The sequence below is a fragment of the Quercus lobata genome, chromosome 3, assembly GCF_001633185.2.
Source record: "Quercus lobata isolate SW786 chromosome 3, ValleyOak3.0 Primary Assembly, whole genome shotgun sequence".
Taxonomy (NCBI): Eukaryota; Viridiplantae; Streptophyta; class Magnoliopsida; order Fagales; family Fagaceae; genus Quercus; species Quercus lobata.
In genome coordinates, this window is record NC_044906.1 from 23,775,660 (window position 1) to 23,790,674 (window position 15,015).

General features: G+C 43.1%; 1 protein-coding gene and 1 long non-coding RNA gene across 3 annotated transcripts; one reads left to right on the forward strand and one right to left on the reverse strand.

The window, feature by feature from the left end:
• Window positions 1-310: 310 nt before the first annotated feature.
• On the reverse strand, window positions 311-14,403 carry LOC115979209. The gene is made up of 6 exons (XR_004088984.1): window positions 14,139-14,403; window positions 12,445-12,524; window positions 11,869-12,024; window positions 911-971; window positions 732-796; window positions 311-442 (listed from the first exon to the last, which is right to left on the reverse strand). It is a non-coding gene; the product is annotated as an uncharacterized LOC115979209 (long non-coding RNA).
• Window positions 1,307-4,328, forward strand: LOC115979207. 2 transcript variants are annotated; one of them, XM_031101189.1, is made up of 4 exons: window positions 1,307-1,978; window positions 2,971-3,150; window positions 3,227-3,627; window positions 3,707-4,328. In XM_031101189.1, the coding sequence occupies exons 3-4, from the start codon at window positions 3,229-3,231 to the stop codon at window positions 4,241-4,243; spliced, it is 936 nt and encodes a 311-aa protein (XP_030957049.1). In that variant the 5' UTR covers window positions 1,307-1,978; window positions 2,971-3,150; window positions 3,227-3,228; the 3' UTR covers window positions 4,244-4,328. The 2 variants fall into 2 exon arrangements, with proteins under 2 accessions (XP_030957049.1, XP_030957048.1); XM_031101188.1 differs by lacking the exon at window positions 1,307-1,978 and having other exon boundaries at window positions 2,533-3,150.
• Window positions 14,404-15,015: the final 612 nt, after the last annotated feature.

The window sequence follows — 15,015 nt, forward strand, 5'->3', positions numbered from 1 at the left end:
GATTACAAGTATTTTGTAATCCTATATTCACAAAAAACTTGTAATCTTATTAAAACTAGTATGTAACCCATACTTACGCACGAGAATGGTGAATTATAGTGACACTATTGATGTTAATTTGAGTTATTAAACATATAAAATATTAGTTCGCCCAAGACATTTGTAGGTACTAAAAAGGTTTTTCCTTGCAATTTTCACGATATTAGTTATACCAAGTTTCTCATTACAGTGCTATTAATTATATAATTTAAAAAATCACTATTAGATACTACACATACAATATCAATTCACAATCATTGTCCATGAAATTCTACTAAATACAATACAACATAAAAGAATAAATTGTACCAATAGTATCTCCTAAATTGAATGGAGATAGGTGTAAGAGATCGTTTAGTTCAATTATAATTTGTTATGTTCAAGATCTTCGCATACATTATATCTAAATAAAAACAACATAAAAGATATGCTCATTAGTTCAGAGAAAAAATAATAGCAAAAATTTTAAAAATCTAATTTGTATGTAAAGCTAACTAAAGAAAAGGCTAAAAGAACACTATCTAAGATGCCAAGATTTAGGCTTGAATTTGTTGTATTTACCACCCACTCATCATCATAAGCTTGACATCATCTTAAGCTTGACATCAATGCCACTAATTGAAAAAACATACCAAATAATAATGCCTAAATTAAAAGATTGAAAAAAAGAGAGACGATGAATATATATTTACCACAGTTGACATCTTGAATAGATGACTTATGAAGTCATTTAAGTCCATTGGTCTTTATAAATCCGCTGAAAGAATATTCATGAACATTTTATAAGAAATAAAAGAAAAGAATTTTGTATTAACAAAACTGTTCCATAACAAAGACAAAACATTTTTGCTAGTAATTATTCCAAAATTACCTGCATCACTATGTTTCAAAAAAATTTGGAAAAGAATCCGCAAAAATTTCTTTGGCTATCCCTGTTCAATCAAACGAAACACAAAGATCATCACTATTAAAAGTGATGACGTTGAGAATTGTCACCAATAAGTCACACCGTACTCGCGAGTCAACGAACCTGCACAACAAGAACAAACGGAAGAAAAACCCTTAGAGAGCACCGGTGTGGCGCCGGCCAAAAGCCCTCCGAAGGTCAAGTCAGAATTCGTCCCTTGAGTTATTTTGAGGCGTTTGAGAGGGTCAAATCATCTTACCTTGATTTGCGTGAATATTACTCCTTTTTATAGTGGTAGAGAGTTGCTTTTCTTCTTAACCTCCAGATCTTTCCAATGTGGGACTTTGATACAATTTCCCTTATTGGATCTTAGGGCTTTTCTAGGCAAATAGAGATTTCGGATCATGGGCCCTTACCATGTCTGTGCGATGGGCCTTCAGAGCGCGTGGGCCCATCTTTACAAAGGTCCAAACAGTGCCCATCCGTCAGGCCCATTAAGATAAGCCCATCAGACTAAATTTTACTATCTTCAGTTGCCCCCTTCACCCCAATGGTCCGTCTGCTTTTAGGTCAAAGGACCAATGGGGTGACGATTCTAATGTATGGGCGTGACGGGTATTTTGATGACGGAGTGGGATTCGCGAAACAGAAGGTTGAAAATGTTTGACGGATCCAACCGTCAGATAGGACGACGGTTTCATATGGATTTAACCGTCAGACATGATGACGGGTATCTTGCTATTTCAGACGGTTTAATCGAGTCGACGGTTACAAACTGCTGATGCGAGCAGACAGGTTGTCAGCATTTATTAGCATGCCACGTGTCAATCTCTGAATGGCCGTTGTATAGGATCGAAGCGTCGCTTCGTCTTCCGTGCATCTCCTATATATATGAGGCGTCTCAATCTCTCATTTTCGCATTTCCAAACAGAAAACGTCTGTCGGAGAGAACCGTCAACCTTGTCAGAGCAATCCGTCGAGTACCGGTAACCACCAATTACCACAACCGTCACCCGTTCTGCGCCAGGTGTGGTAAGTATTTACTTCAATTTCTTAAAGTTACATTTTCGTCCAAGCATTGTTGTTAGGCTTACTATACCCGTCAATGTTTTTAAACCCGTCAAGTCTTAGGTTTCATCATTAATTGTAGGAAATGTCTAGTGCGTCAAGTAACCAATCGGTGGTTCGTGACGTGACGGAATACGAGAGTGTATACCCGTCCGGTCATAAAGACCAAGATAGTCCAGGCGAAGATAGGAGTCCGTCTGCATCCTCTTCGTCCTCAACAAGTGAGGATGTGGAGATAATTGGAATAGGGGGTCCTGCTGACGACGGGAATAAAGCACCGGAGTCCGTTGTGGGTGCTGATGGACTAAGGCAGTTCATCATGTTACCAGAGTGGACAGTGCATAGGTTCACGTCCGTCATCCGGGAGAGACACTTCAGTACCTTTAGAACCAATTTTCAGATACCAGATTACATTCCAATCCGTCTCCCCTACGTGTCGGAGAAATGTTATTATGACGGGGTAGAGGGCGTTGGAGTGTACGAGCAGGTGTTGAAGGCTAGACTTCGGTTCCCGCTCTCTACACTCCATAGAGAACTCTTACATTACCTGGGACTGTCCGTCACCCAGATCTCTCCGAACGCCTGGAGGGTCTTCATAGCAATGGAGATTCTTTATGGTGCATGGTCAGACGGAGAAAGGAGATTGACGGTCCGTGAATTTCTTCACTGTTACCGTCCAGATGAGATTGACAGATCAAGGGGGTTGTACCGTTTTGCTAGTCGAAGTCCCCTGTTGAAGATTATCTTTGAGACCCCAGACTCAAATAGAGACTGGAAGAGTCGCTACTTCTTCCTGGAGGGTGACAGATGGATGAACCGTCCAGGAGAGACGGAGTACATGCCCGTCGATACAACTTGGGGAATAATAAACCAAATACGTATACACCCGTCTTACTTGTCCTTTTTTACATATCCGTACACTTTTATGTGCGTATTTTGACCGTCTGTCTTTGCAGGTAGACAGCGTCCGCAGATTAGCCTCGAGGAATTTAGTTTCCTTGAAGAGATTTGCAGAAAAACTAGGCCGGAGGAAAGGACCTGGGCTAAGTTAGTGAATCCAAAGACAATACACTGGTATTGTGACGGTCCAGAACCCACCCGTGAGGCCATTGCATACGACGAAAGAATACACAAACGTGAGTCCGTCTACTTTTACCCTTGAAATTTAAATTTTATTTTTGAGAAAATATCATCATCCGTCCTGTATTGCAGAAATGGACGACGCCAAGAGAAGGGCAATGATAAAATCTCTAGCCGTCGAGCAAAAGAAGACGGGTGAGATCGTTGTTCCCAGTGTGCCGGGGTCATCGGGTAAGAGGAAGCAGCCACCCAAGTCCGACCGTCCACTCAAGCAGCCAAAGGTGTCAATGGAGCCCGTGGTGGGCTTGATGGCTGAGGGCCCTAAGGCCGTCACCCAAGTTAAACAAGGGGCCGGTAAGGGCCTAATGCATGCTCCACCCGTCAGCGAGGAGAAGCCCCCTCCCCTTCTCCGTGAGGACTCGAAGTTTGCTTTGGAGAAACTCACGTCCATACTTTCTGCAGAGGACTATGAGGATCTTGGGAATCACTCGACGGAGGTGATGGGGGAGACGGGGTTATTTGCCGTCGGACAGGTAACTTTCCTTATCCTTCAGTTTATGTCCGTCCACTCCCTAGTTTCATTTTTGACACTTCTAATTTTGTCTATTTCAGTCCTTGGTTATGATGAAGGGCTTGATGGACCGCTGCCTCAACCGTGAAGCGGCTCTGGAACGGGTACGGTCAAAACTTGGGCAGACGGAAGAGGAGCTTGGCCAGCTGCACAAGTGGAAGGCCACGATGGAGCAGAAGTTTGCACTCTCTGAGAAGACGAGAGAAGAGCTTGAACAGAGGACGGAGGAGGCTGGGAAGGCCTTGAAGGTTAGAGCAGACGAGGTGAAGGATCTGAAGAAAAAACTCCGTCATGCAAGGGATGACGCCGTCAGCGAATATCGCAACTCCGAGTCTTTGTTGAAGGAGCTGGCAGGATCGTTCCTTCAAGGCTTCGACGATTCGCTCCGTCAGGTGAAGAAGGCCTACCCAGATCTGGACTTGTCCATGATAACACTAACTGATCAAGGTCAGACGTCTGCTCTACCCGCCGCCTCCGAAAATACGGAGGATCTCTTTGGAGAAGAGGCAGCTCAGGGTGACGGAGAGTCCGCTATGCCGAATGAGGTCGCTGTTGTCGACCCCAATAAAGCAGAGTGAACCATATAATTGTTGATGAGGATCCGTCTCCCTTTTTATGTATTGTTAATAACTTGTAGACGGTTTCGTTGAAGTTTCATTTGTACTGAACAATGCTTTTCATTAATTGTCTTTTCGTGATCTGTATCCGTTAAGGATCTTCTCCGTCTATTTTTATTTTGAATTTTAATTTTTATGTTGATCCGTCCACTTATAAGCTAAACTATTGAAGCTAACTTATATCGTCATGTTGTCCGTCCACCTTGTGGGCGTTTTAGAGCCGTCTGCTTTGTGTATGTTCGTAATTTATTCACCGTTTTTGCTATGCCGTTCATTTTACAAACACGTAGTATTACTAAACGTTTTGTTGGTCCGTCCGCTTTTCAGACATGTAGAATTATTCACCGTTTTGGGTGATCCGTCCACTTTGAGGAGTTCACCGTCCAATTTGTGGAATTGTGTAACTACTCACCGTTTTGGTGGTCCGTCCACTTTATGGACGTGGAATTATTCACCGCTTTAGGTGATCCGTCCACTCTGTGGACTCAACACCGTCCAATTTGTGGACTTGCATAACTACTCACCGTTTTGGTGATCCGTCCACTTTATGGATAATTTTATTCGCCGTTTTGGTTACCCGTCCACATTATGGCGCATATACCGTCCACTTTACGGACTTGTAGAATTTACTCACCGTTTTGGGTGATCCGTCCACTTTTGGACTTGTACTGTTCTCACCGTTTTGGTGACTTTGTGGACATGTAGAATTCTCACCGTTTTGGTGATCCGTCCACTTTATGGCGCATATACCGTCCACTTTACGGACTTGTAGAATTTACTCACCGTTTTGGGTGATCCGTCCACTTTTGGACTTGTACTGTTCTCACCGTTTTGGTGACTTTGTGGACATGTAGAATTCTCACCGTTTTGGTGATCCGTCCACTTTTGGACTTGTATTACTCTCACCGTTTTGGTGATCCGTCCAATTTTTGGACTTTAAACTAGCATTCGTTAAGTTCGTGGACAATTGTAGTGACATCAAAGTAGAAGAAGATTATAATGGTATCTAATTGCGTAAAGGAAAAGTGCCTGCCCCCTTGGGCTTAAAAAAGGCACGACGGGATTGTAGCAAGAGAAACACATGTTAAAGAAAAAACTTATAAATAGTTAATAAAAAGCCAAATGGAAAATTGGTTGCCGTTCGCCGTGTTACTATCACTGGTAGTATTTCCTCAAATGCTCCGCATTCCATGGATGCGGTAGCTTCTCCCCCTCCGTAGTCTCCAAGTGGTATGTTCCTTTCCTTTTCCATGCCGTGACTCGGTAAGGTCCTTCCCAGTTGGGGCCGAGCTTTCCCTGTGTAGGGTCTCTAGCTGCACCCATGACCCTCCTGAGTACGAGGTCTCCTACTTGGAAGTCTCTGTGTCGGACCCGGGAGTTGTAATGTCTGGCCATGCGTTCCTGGTATCTTGCGATCCTTTGCTCCGCTGCCGACCTTACCTCATCTATCAGGTCCAGCTGTAGCCTCATTGATTCGTCGTTCCTGCCTTCGTCATGGTTGTGAACCCTGTAACTTGTGAGGCCAACTTCTGCGGGGATGACCGCCTCATTCCCGTATGTCAGTCGAAATGGCGTCTCACCTGTCGGAGTCCTCGCCGTTGTCCTGTACGCCCACAGTATGCTCGGTAATTCTTCGGGCCATATTCCCTTTGCCCCCTCGAGCCGAGTCTTGATAATCTTTAGCAGGGATCGGTTCGTGACTTCAACCTGGCCATTGGCCTGAGGATGGGCGGGTGATGAGTAGTGGTTTTTTATTCCCAGCTGTGTGCAAAAATCCCGGAAGTGGCTGTTGTCGAACTGCCTCCCGTTATCCGAGACAAGGACTCTAGGAATACCAAACCTGCATACGATGGACCGCCAAACAAAACTTCTAACGTTCTTTTCTGTAATGGTGGCCAAGGCTTCCGCTTCTACCCATTTTGTGAAGTAGTCAATACCCACTACCAAGAACTTGAGCTGCCTTACCGCAGTTGGGAAGGGTCCCATGATATCCAGTCCCCATTGTGCGAACGGCCATGGAGCCGTCATAGGGGTCAGTTCCTCAGCTGGCTGTCCGATAACATTGCTGAACCTCTGGCATTTGTCGCAGCTCTTAACGTACGACTCGGCATCCTTCTGCATGGTTGGCCAGTAATACCCAGCTCGTACCAGTTTGTGCACCAACGACCGCGACCCAGAGTGATTCCCGCATATCCCTTCGTGCACTTCCCTCATTACGTAGTCTGCCTCTTCAACCCCGAGGCATCTTAGATAAGGGCGGGAGAATCCTCTCTTGTAAAGAACGTCTTTTATCAGGACGAATCTCGCCGCTTGGACTTTCAGCTTCCTCGCTACCTCCTTCTCTTGTGGCAGTAACCCGTCCTTCAAGTATGAAGTTATCTGCGTAGTCCAGTTTCTTTCGGAGCGTATCTCCTGCATATTGTCGGGGTCTATTAGTGGGAAGACTTGAACAAAGGAAAGTACATTACCCGGTGTCGTCACATGTTCTGCTGAAGCGGCTTTGGCTAGGCGATCGGCGAGCTCATTCTCTCCTCTGGGGATTTGTACGACCGTTGCTTTTAGCCCGTTGATTCTCGCTTTCACTTGATCAAGATATCTCTTCAGCCTTTCCCCCTTACATTCATACTCTCCGTTTACTTGATTGGTCACGACCTGAGAGTCGCAATGAACGGCTACACTTTCCGCTCCGGCGGCTTTGGCCAGGTCGAGTCCTGCCGCCACTGCTTCGTACTCTGCTTCATTGTTGGTAATGGGAAAGTCGAGACGGACCATACATTCGATCTTGTCCCCTTCGGGCGACAGCAACACTATGCCGGCTCCTCCAATTCGCCGATTGGATGACCCGTCGGTGAAGATGCTCCACTTGAGTGGTTCTTCTGCCCCCTTGTCCTCGTCACGCGTAAACTCCGCTATGAAGTCGGCTACGGCTTGTCCTTTAATGGCCACACGCGGACGGTACTTGATATCAAACTCACTCAATTCTATTGCCCACAGTGTCAGTCGACCTGCGGCTTCAGGATTACTCAGTGCCCTTCGCAAGGGCTTGTCGGTCATTACGTTCACGGTGTGGGCTTAAAAGTAATGTTTGAGCTTGCGAGCAGCCGTTATCAATGCGAAAGCGAGTTTCTCCATAGGTTGGTATCTTTCTTCGGCGCCGCGGAGCGCCCGGCTGGCGTAGTATACAAGTTTCTGTGCATTATCTTCTTCTCTAATCAAAGCAGCGCTGACGGCGACAGAGGAGACAGCCAAGTAGAGGAAAAGTTCTTCGCCAGGTTGCGAGGGACTCAATAGGGGTGGTGAGGATAGGTATGCCTTTAGTTCCTCGAACGCTCGCTGACACTCGTCCGTCCACTCGAATGATTTCTTTAATGTGCGGAAAAAGGGCAGGCACTTGTCCGTGGCTCTCGACACAAATCTATTTAACGCCGCTACCTTGCCGTTAAGGCTTTGTATCTCCTTCACATTTCGCGGGGGTGCCATTTCTAGTATGGCTCGGATTTTGTCCGGGTTAGCCTCAATCCCTCTCTGGGATACCATGAAGCCTAGGAATTTGCCTGCCGTTACGCCGAATGCGCACTTTCCCGGATTGAGTTTCATGTTGTAGGATCGTAGCGTACCGAACGTCTCCTTAAGATCTTCGAGGTGGTCTTCCTCCTTCTGGCTCTTCACCAGCATGTCGTCGACATAGACTTGAACATTCCTCCCGATCTGCTTCGCGAACATCTTGTTCATTAGCCTTTGGTATGTTGCCCCCGCATTCTTCAGGCCGAATGGCATTACTTTGTAGCAGAATAGTCCTTGGCTGGTTACGAACGAAGTCTTTTCCTGATCGGCCTCGAGCATGCAGATCTGATTATAACCCGAGAAAGCGTCCATGAAGCTTAATAATTGGTGTTGAGCCGTCGAGTCTACTAGGACGTCGACTCTTGGAAGGGGATAGCTATCTTTAGGGCACGCTTTGTTAAGATCCGTGAAATCCACGCACATACGCCATTTACCGCTCGCTTTCTTTACCATTACCACATTCGCCAGCCAATCGGGATAGTAGACTTCCCTGATAAAGCTTGCCTCTTGGAGTTTGCGGACTTCCTCCGCTATCGCTTGGTCTCGTTCCGTTGCGAACACTCTCTTCTTTTGTCGGACGGGTGGAAATGAGGGTAATACGTTCAATTTGTGTACCATGACGGAGGGATCGATTCCCGGCATATCGTCATGGCTCCAGGCGAACACATCCTTATTGCTCCTCAGAAAAGCTACGAGCTCTTGACGGATTTCTGGTTTGGCAAGCGTTCCGATCTTGGTAGTTCTGTCCGGATTGGAACTGTCAAGAGTTATCTCCTCCAGCTTCTCTGTTGGTTCTGCCACCGTTCGGTGCTCTTCTATGTTCAAGGCCTGGATTTGGTCTTGCATCTCCATCATAGCGACGTAGCATTCTCGTGCGGCAACTTGGCTTCCGCGTAGCTCTCCTATCCCATACTCCGTTGGGAACCTGACCATTAGGGCGTAAGTTGATGTTGACGCCTTCCACGAGTTGAGCGTAGGTCGTCCAAGAATAGCATTGTAGGCGGACGAGCAATCGACCACCAAGAATGTCACGTTCCTGGTGATTTGTTGGGGGTAATCTCCTACTGTCACCCGTAACGTTACCGAACCCAGAGGGAATACCTTACTCCCCCCGAAACCAACGAGCGGGGCGTCTGTCGGTATTAGCAGATCCCTGTCAATCCTCATCTGCTGGAATGCCGGATAGTACAATATGTCGGCCGAGCTGCCGTTGTCGATCAACACTCGGTGCACGTTGTAGTCTCCCGTCCGCACGCTGACAACGAGGGCATCGTCGTGTGGATGGTGTAGGCGCCGTGCATCCTCTTCCGTGAACCCAACAATAGGTTCTTCTCCGTTTGCTATCCTTGGCACTCTGCTCGTCAACTGGACATTCTGTACCATCCGAAGGTATGTTTTGCGAGCCTTCTTTGACGATCCGGCCGCAGTAGTCCCTCCGACTATCATTCTTATGTCTCCAATTGGGGGTCTTGGTCGCTCGTTTTCTCGGCGGAGGTGTTGTTCTTGTGGGGGTTGATCCGTTCTCCCCTTGTTGACGAACTTCTGCAGCTTCCCTTGTCGGATAAGTGCTTCGATTTGCTGCTTCAAGTCGTAGCAATCGGCCGTATCGTGGCCGTGGTCACGATGAAAGCGGCAATATTTGTCTCTGGACCTTTTGCTGGGGTCACTCTTCAGCTTTCCTGGGAACGTCAGGGACCCTTCGTCCTTAATCTGCATTAGGACTTGATCAATTGGTGCGTTGAGCGGGGTGAAATTTGCGAACCTTCCGCTCATTGGTTTTGGACGTCTGTCCTCCCTTCGGTCTCCCATCCTTCCTTTCTTCCGCCCCTGGTCCTGTCGGGAATCCTCCGGTCTGTCTCTTTTCTTGGGTCTATCTTCTCGCGATAGCAGTGCGTCTTCAGCGTTCATATATTTGGTGGCCCTGTAAAGGACCTCCGACATGGTCTTGGGGTCGTTTTTGTATAGTGAGAACAAAAACTTACCCCCCTTCAGCCCGTTTGTGAATGCTGCTACCAATATCTTGTCGTCGGCTTCGTCGATCGAGAGTGCTTCTTTGTTGAAGCGTGATATGTAGGCCCTTAACGTCTCCTCTTCCCGTTGCTTGATATTCATTAAACAAGCCGTGGATTTCTTATACCGATGTCCTCCGATGAAATGCGTAGTAAATTGAGCGCTTAGCTCCTTGAAGGTGCTGATGGAGTTGGGTGCTATCCGGCTGAACCAAATCCTTGCTGCGCCCTTCAGGGTTGTAGGAAAGGCCCTGCACATGATCGCGTCTGCCACTCCCTGAAGGTGCATCAGGGTCTTGAAGGTCTCTAAGTGATCTAGAGGGTCCTTGACTCTGTCGTAGCTATCCATACTTGGCATACGGAACTTACTTGGCAGGGGGAAGGAGTTGACGGCTGCCGTGAATGGCGAGTCAGTCCGGTTGACAAGGTCGTCGAGATCACTTGACACTCTCCCCTTGAGAGCGCTCATCATCACATCCATCTGCTCCTTCATCGCCTGCATCTCCGCGATGATGGATTGTGGAGCAGTGTCCGTCGGGGAAGGGATGCTTACGTCCCGTCGTACTGGTTTGCTCGGGGCGTTACTCTCCTGTGGTCCGTCCTGATTTCTCCTTTCGGCGCTGTTCCCCTCTTGATCCGCTCCTTGGTTATTGACCGCGGCATTCTTTTGGTTCAGCTGCTCTTGCAGGTCGTGGTTTTGCTTGGTGAGGCGCTCCACGGCTGCGGCGAGCGTCCTGACCTGTCTCTCAAGGGCCGTCGTAGGGGCTTCTTCCTGAACGTCATTCGTGGTTGCCATTGAGCGAGTGAGTACCATGTAACTCTTTTGTCTGGGAATCTAGGGAGTACTATACGTCTCTGTTTCCCACAGACGGCGCCAACTGATGACGTTGAGAATTGTCACCAATAAGTCACACCGTACTCGCGAGTCAACGAACCTGCACAACAAGAACAAACGGAAGAAAAACCCTTAGAGAGCACCGGTGTGGCGCCGGCCAAAAGCCCTCCGAAGGTCAAGTCAGAATTCGTCCCTTGAGTTATTTTGAGGCATTTGAGAGGGTCAAATCATCTTACCTTGATTTGCGTGAATATTACTCCTTTTTATAGTGGTAGAGAGTTGCTTTTCTTCTTAACCTCCAGATCTTTCCAATGTGGGACTTTGATACAATTTCCCTTATTGGATCTTAGGGCTTTTCTAGGCAAATAGAGATTTCGGATCATGGGCCCTTACCATGTCTGTGCGATGGGCCTTCAGAGCGCGTGGGCCCATCTTTACAAAGGTCCAAACAGTGCCCATCCGTCAGGCCCATTAAGATAAGCCCATCAGACTAAATTTTACTATCTTCAAAAAGAACTAAAAGATCAGCAACCATTTCCAATAGCTACACTTCAAACATCCATCTGTATATACAACATTTGATATGGCTTTAAAAATATATTCACCACAAATAGGACATGCCCCAGGAAATCATTCATGCTTAAAGCACATTCCTATTCTTATTGTAAACAGATATGGATATCATAAGCGTGTTTTGCTGACTTGAAATCATGAAAACAAACCAGATATTGATGTGAACCATTTGGTGATATTCAAAGTATGTCTACCAAACCACTTATAGAAATATAGGTTTACAAATCAAATCCTACCAAACCACATTCTTCAATCATACTTAGTCTTTTAGTTCTAAAGGGTCATCTAACAGCCAAAAAATCCAAACAACTAAAGGGCTATTATTATGGAATAATAATTTAGGAGAAAGAAAATTCGAAAAATTACTCAAGGTGAAAGTCAATACCGAAGGTAAATTTTAGTTAAGTCAGGCATACTTTTACTATTTCCTAGCCCAAGATATATTTGGCTTCAAGGTTCTTATTCTGGATGAAATTTGCAAATAATGCACCAACTGATTGTTAAATCTTAAAGTAAATAACAATCTGAGCTATTTTCTTGATCCTACTCCTGAATGAGAAATAAATACTATCAATCTAAATTTATGGGTTTATATAATGACATACCAAATCAATCAAAGCATCCATCACGCCTCCAACAACAACACCAGCAATTATGTAGCTACTTAAGCCTCCAAAAGCAGCACCAACATCAGCTATGCAGCAACTTAAGTTGAGCATTATTGCCACCAACCATGAGCATTGGTTCAGCCATCATAAATCCTGAAAATCAGTCTCATTCTGGTAAAAACAAGAACATAGAAAATCATTGCATCAAGTCAAATCAATGCCAAACTCAAGAAGAATATTATGCAATAATAAATCATGACAGATCATATTTAACCGTTGCATCAAAACTTTCCTTGTAACTTGTATAATCCTACTTGTACAGCTATAAGTAAATATCAATGACAGTCATTCTAATCTGGAGAATTATTTCCAAAAACCTTGAACTTTGATTTTTTATATTATACGTAGTTGAGAAACATTTAAAACTCTAGAATTTTATCTTAGCTTATTTTCCTTCATTTTCTCAATTACTAAACAATAGGTAAAAAAAAGGAGTAATGCATTAAATTAAAATATAGTAAGCTATTTTATTACTTAACAATATAGAATATGTTAAGAGTCATCAAGCAACACCTGTGATGTTACTGCTGAAGTTGAGTTGCTGCCATAGCTATTATTGTTGATGTTGCCTAGCATACACCTGTCCTAAGCCGCTGCATTAGAGTTAGGGAATTGTTAGTCTTTTACCATAGAAGCTGTTAACATCTGTTAGTTGCTATTAGTTAGTTAGTTAGATAGGTTGTTAGAATGCAACATACATGGCTTTACTTGGAATAGCTTTGAATCCTCAAGAAAAATGGATATAAGTGGTTTGCTAGAGTGGTGATTGTAAGGACCATTGAATGAAATAAGCAACAGTTTGTCTCCTAATCTTCTCTATTCTCTCTAAATCTTATTTCTCATTCTTGGAGGCCAGTTGCCTCGAATTAGGTATTTCTCATAGAATCTACTCACTCTGGGGTACATTCTTATCAAAATAGCTTATATTTTGACCATGTTGTGTGTTTGAAGTTAATGGAATTCTTAAAATAATCAGATATGAATTACATATTATGTTAAAGCTTTAAGCATAAAAGTTTGTGGAAGGTAAAAGAGACAATAATAATGAATTGTTTTAAAGTTAGTCCAATTAGTTTGGCAATGTGTAGTAGCTAAAATTTATTTGCACATAGGCTATTAGATTTTCTATCAGACATTTCAACAAACATTTGGCATTCAAATATGCTTCAAAACACAGTTCTTATACATGGATAGGAGATGTTAGTTAAGAACTCAAGCATGGATACCTTTATTTTATTTTTATTATTAATTTTTTTTTTTTTTTTTTTGTGAACAAGTGGAACAAGAACAATTGAATGTAGAAGGAGAGGACGCTATTTTTTGTGATACTGATTTACAATAATGTTTTATGCTCACTGTGAAGTAGGTTACTCAGTACATATCTGATGAGACAGGAGAGAGGTACCAAACTACAAAGTTGTGAGAATGTCCTTGCAATATCAAACCAAAGTATTTTAAAGATGTTAACAATACTATAGAAAGTGAAATAGATTATAACAAAAAAAGTGATTATTGCAAAAAAAAAAAAAAAAAAAAAAAAATCAATTCCAAAGTCTAAAGGCAACCAAAGGAAAAAGACCCACAAATACTAACCCACCAAAATTTAGGCACTTAAAAGCATATAGAGTAGAAAGCAGCAATGTAAAAGATTTATAAAAAAAAATTAAAATAAATAAAATTACAATGAAGACAATGGTCGTGGAGGAGGAGGACATAGCGTGTGGGGGCTGAAGTGCATCTAATCAATTATTGGGCATAGGGAAAAAAAAAAGGGTTTGAAGGAGGGGTAGAGGGAGGCCAAGAGATTCAAATATAGGAAAATATATATATATATATATATATATATATATATATATATATATATATATATATATTTAAAGAGAAAGGAACATGGTTGTAAATAAAAAGGAAAGAACCCAAATAGATTGAAACAACAGCGTAGGTGTGGCCTTTGTGTCTTGTGCTGCTGAAGAAAACCCACCTTTTCAATTCTTTTCCTATAATTCTCCATCTTTTTCACATCTTCTCATATTGGAATTCGATCATGCCCTTCTTTTCCTCATCTCTCTCACAAGCCAATTTAATTTAAAACCTTAATTTAAAAAAAAAAAAAAAAAAAATCTAATCCAAACATCTAAATCAAAACCAATCAAATCTCAAAAAAAAAAAAAAAAAAAAAAAAAAAAAAAAAAAAAAAAAAACCTTACCAAGTGGTGGCCAGACGGTAGCGGCAACTTTCATATAGAACTCTCTCTCTTGCGGTGGCCTCAGATAAGTCCAAGCATCAGTAGTTTATAGACTCTCGGTGATCTCTCAATTTCTCATTCTTTCACTCTTAAGAAAAAAAGTTTCATCTTTTCTTTCGGAAAATAAAAAATCTTTAACGCAATGAACTTTGACCCCTCGGTATTGACAATTTCACAATAATGTAATTTTCGCATCAAATATTTTGACTCCTCGAAAACACAGTGATTTAACGAGAATGTACACTGGAAGGATAATTATATGTGAAACTGTGTTAAGTAAACGGTTAATACCAAAATAGTGTAGGGTTTGAGTTTTTAGAAGCGCGAAAAACTATGACTTTTTCTCTTTTAACATGTATACATGTCAGAATTTTAAGCTTGCTTTTTTTCTAACGTGTAACACGTACACATGTATACATGTCAGGATTTTAAGCTTGCTTTTTTTCTAACGTGGTAGCACGTTCTTAATTATAGGAAAATGCTTCTGCTTTTATATATAGTATTAGATTTTGTAAATTTGAATATACTATTGAATGTAATTACCATTGCTTTTATATAGTTTATGATTAATCTAAAATTGTTAGGAAAATTCTTAAATTTTTAACTAAGGATTTTAGACCCAAAATGATTGTCATAACTGAAAGTAAAGATGTTGATCCTATCCCTATAGATGAACTTGTAGGATCTTTTCAGTCCTATGAATCTGACTTACCAAAGACTAATAAATCCAAATCTATGGCTTTAAAAACTATTGATGATGTTGAAGATTATGGATTTGATGATGAACTCTCATCTACTAAGATTGCTTATCTTGCCAAGAACTTTAGAAATTTTCTAA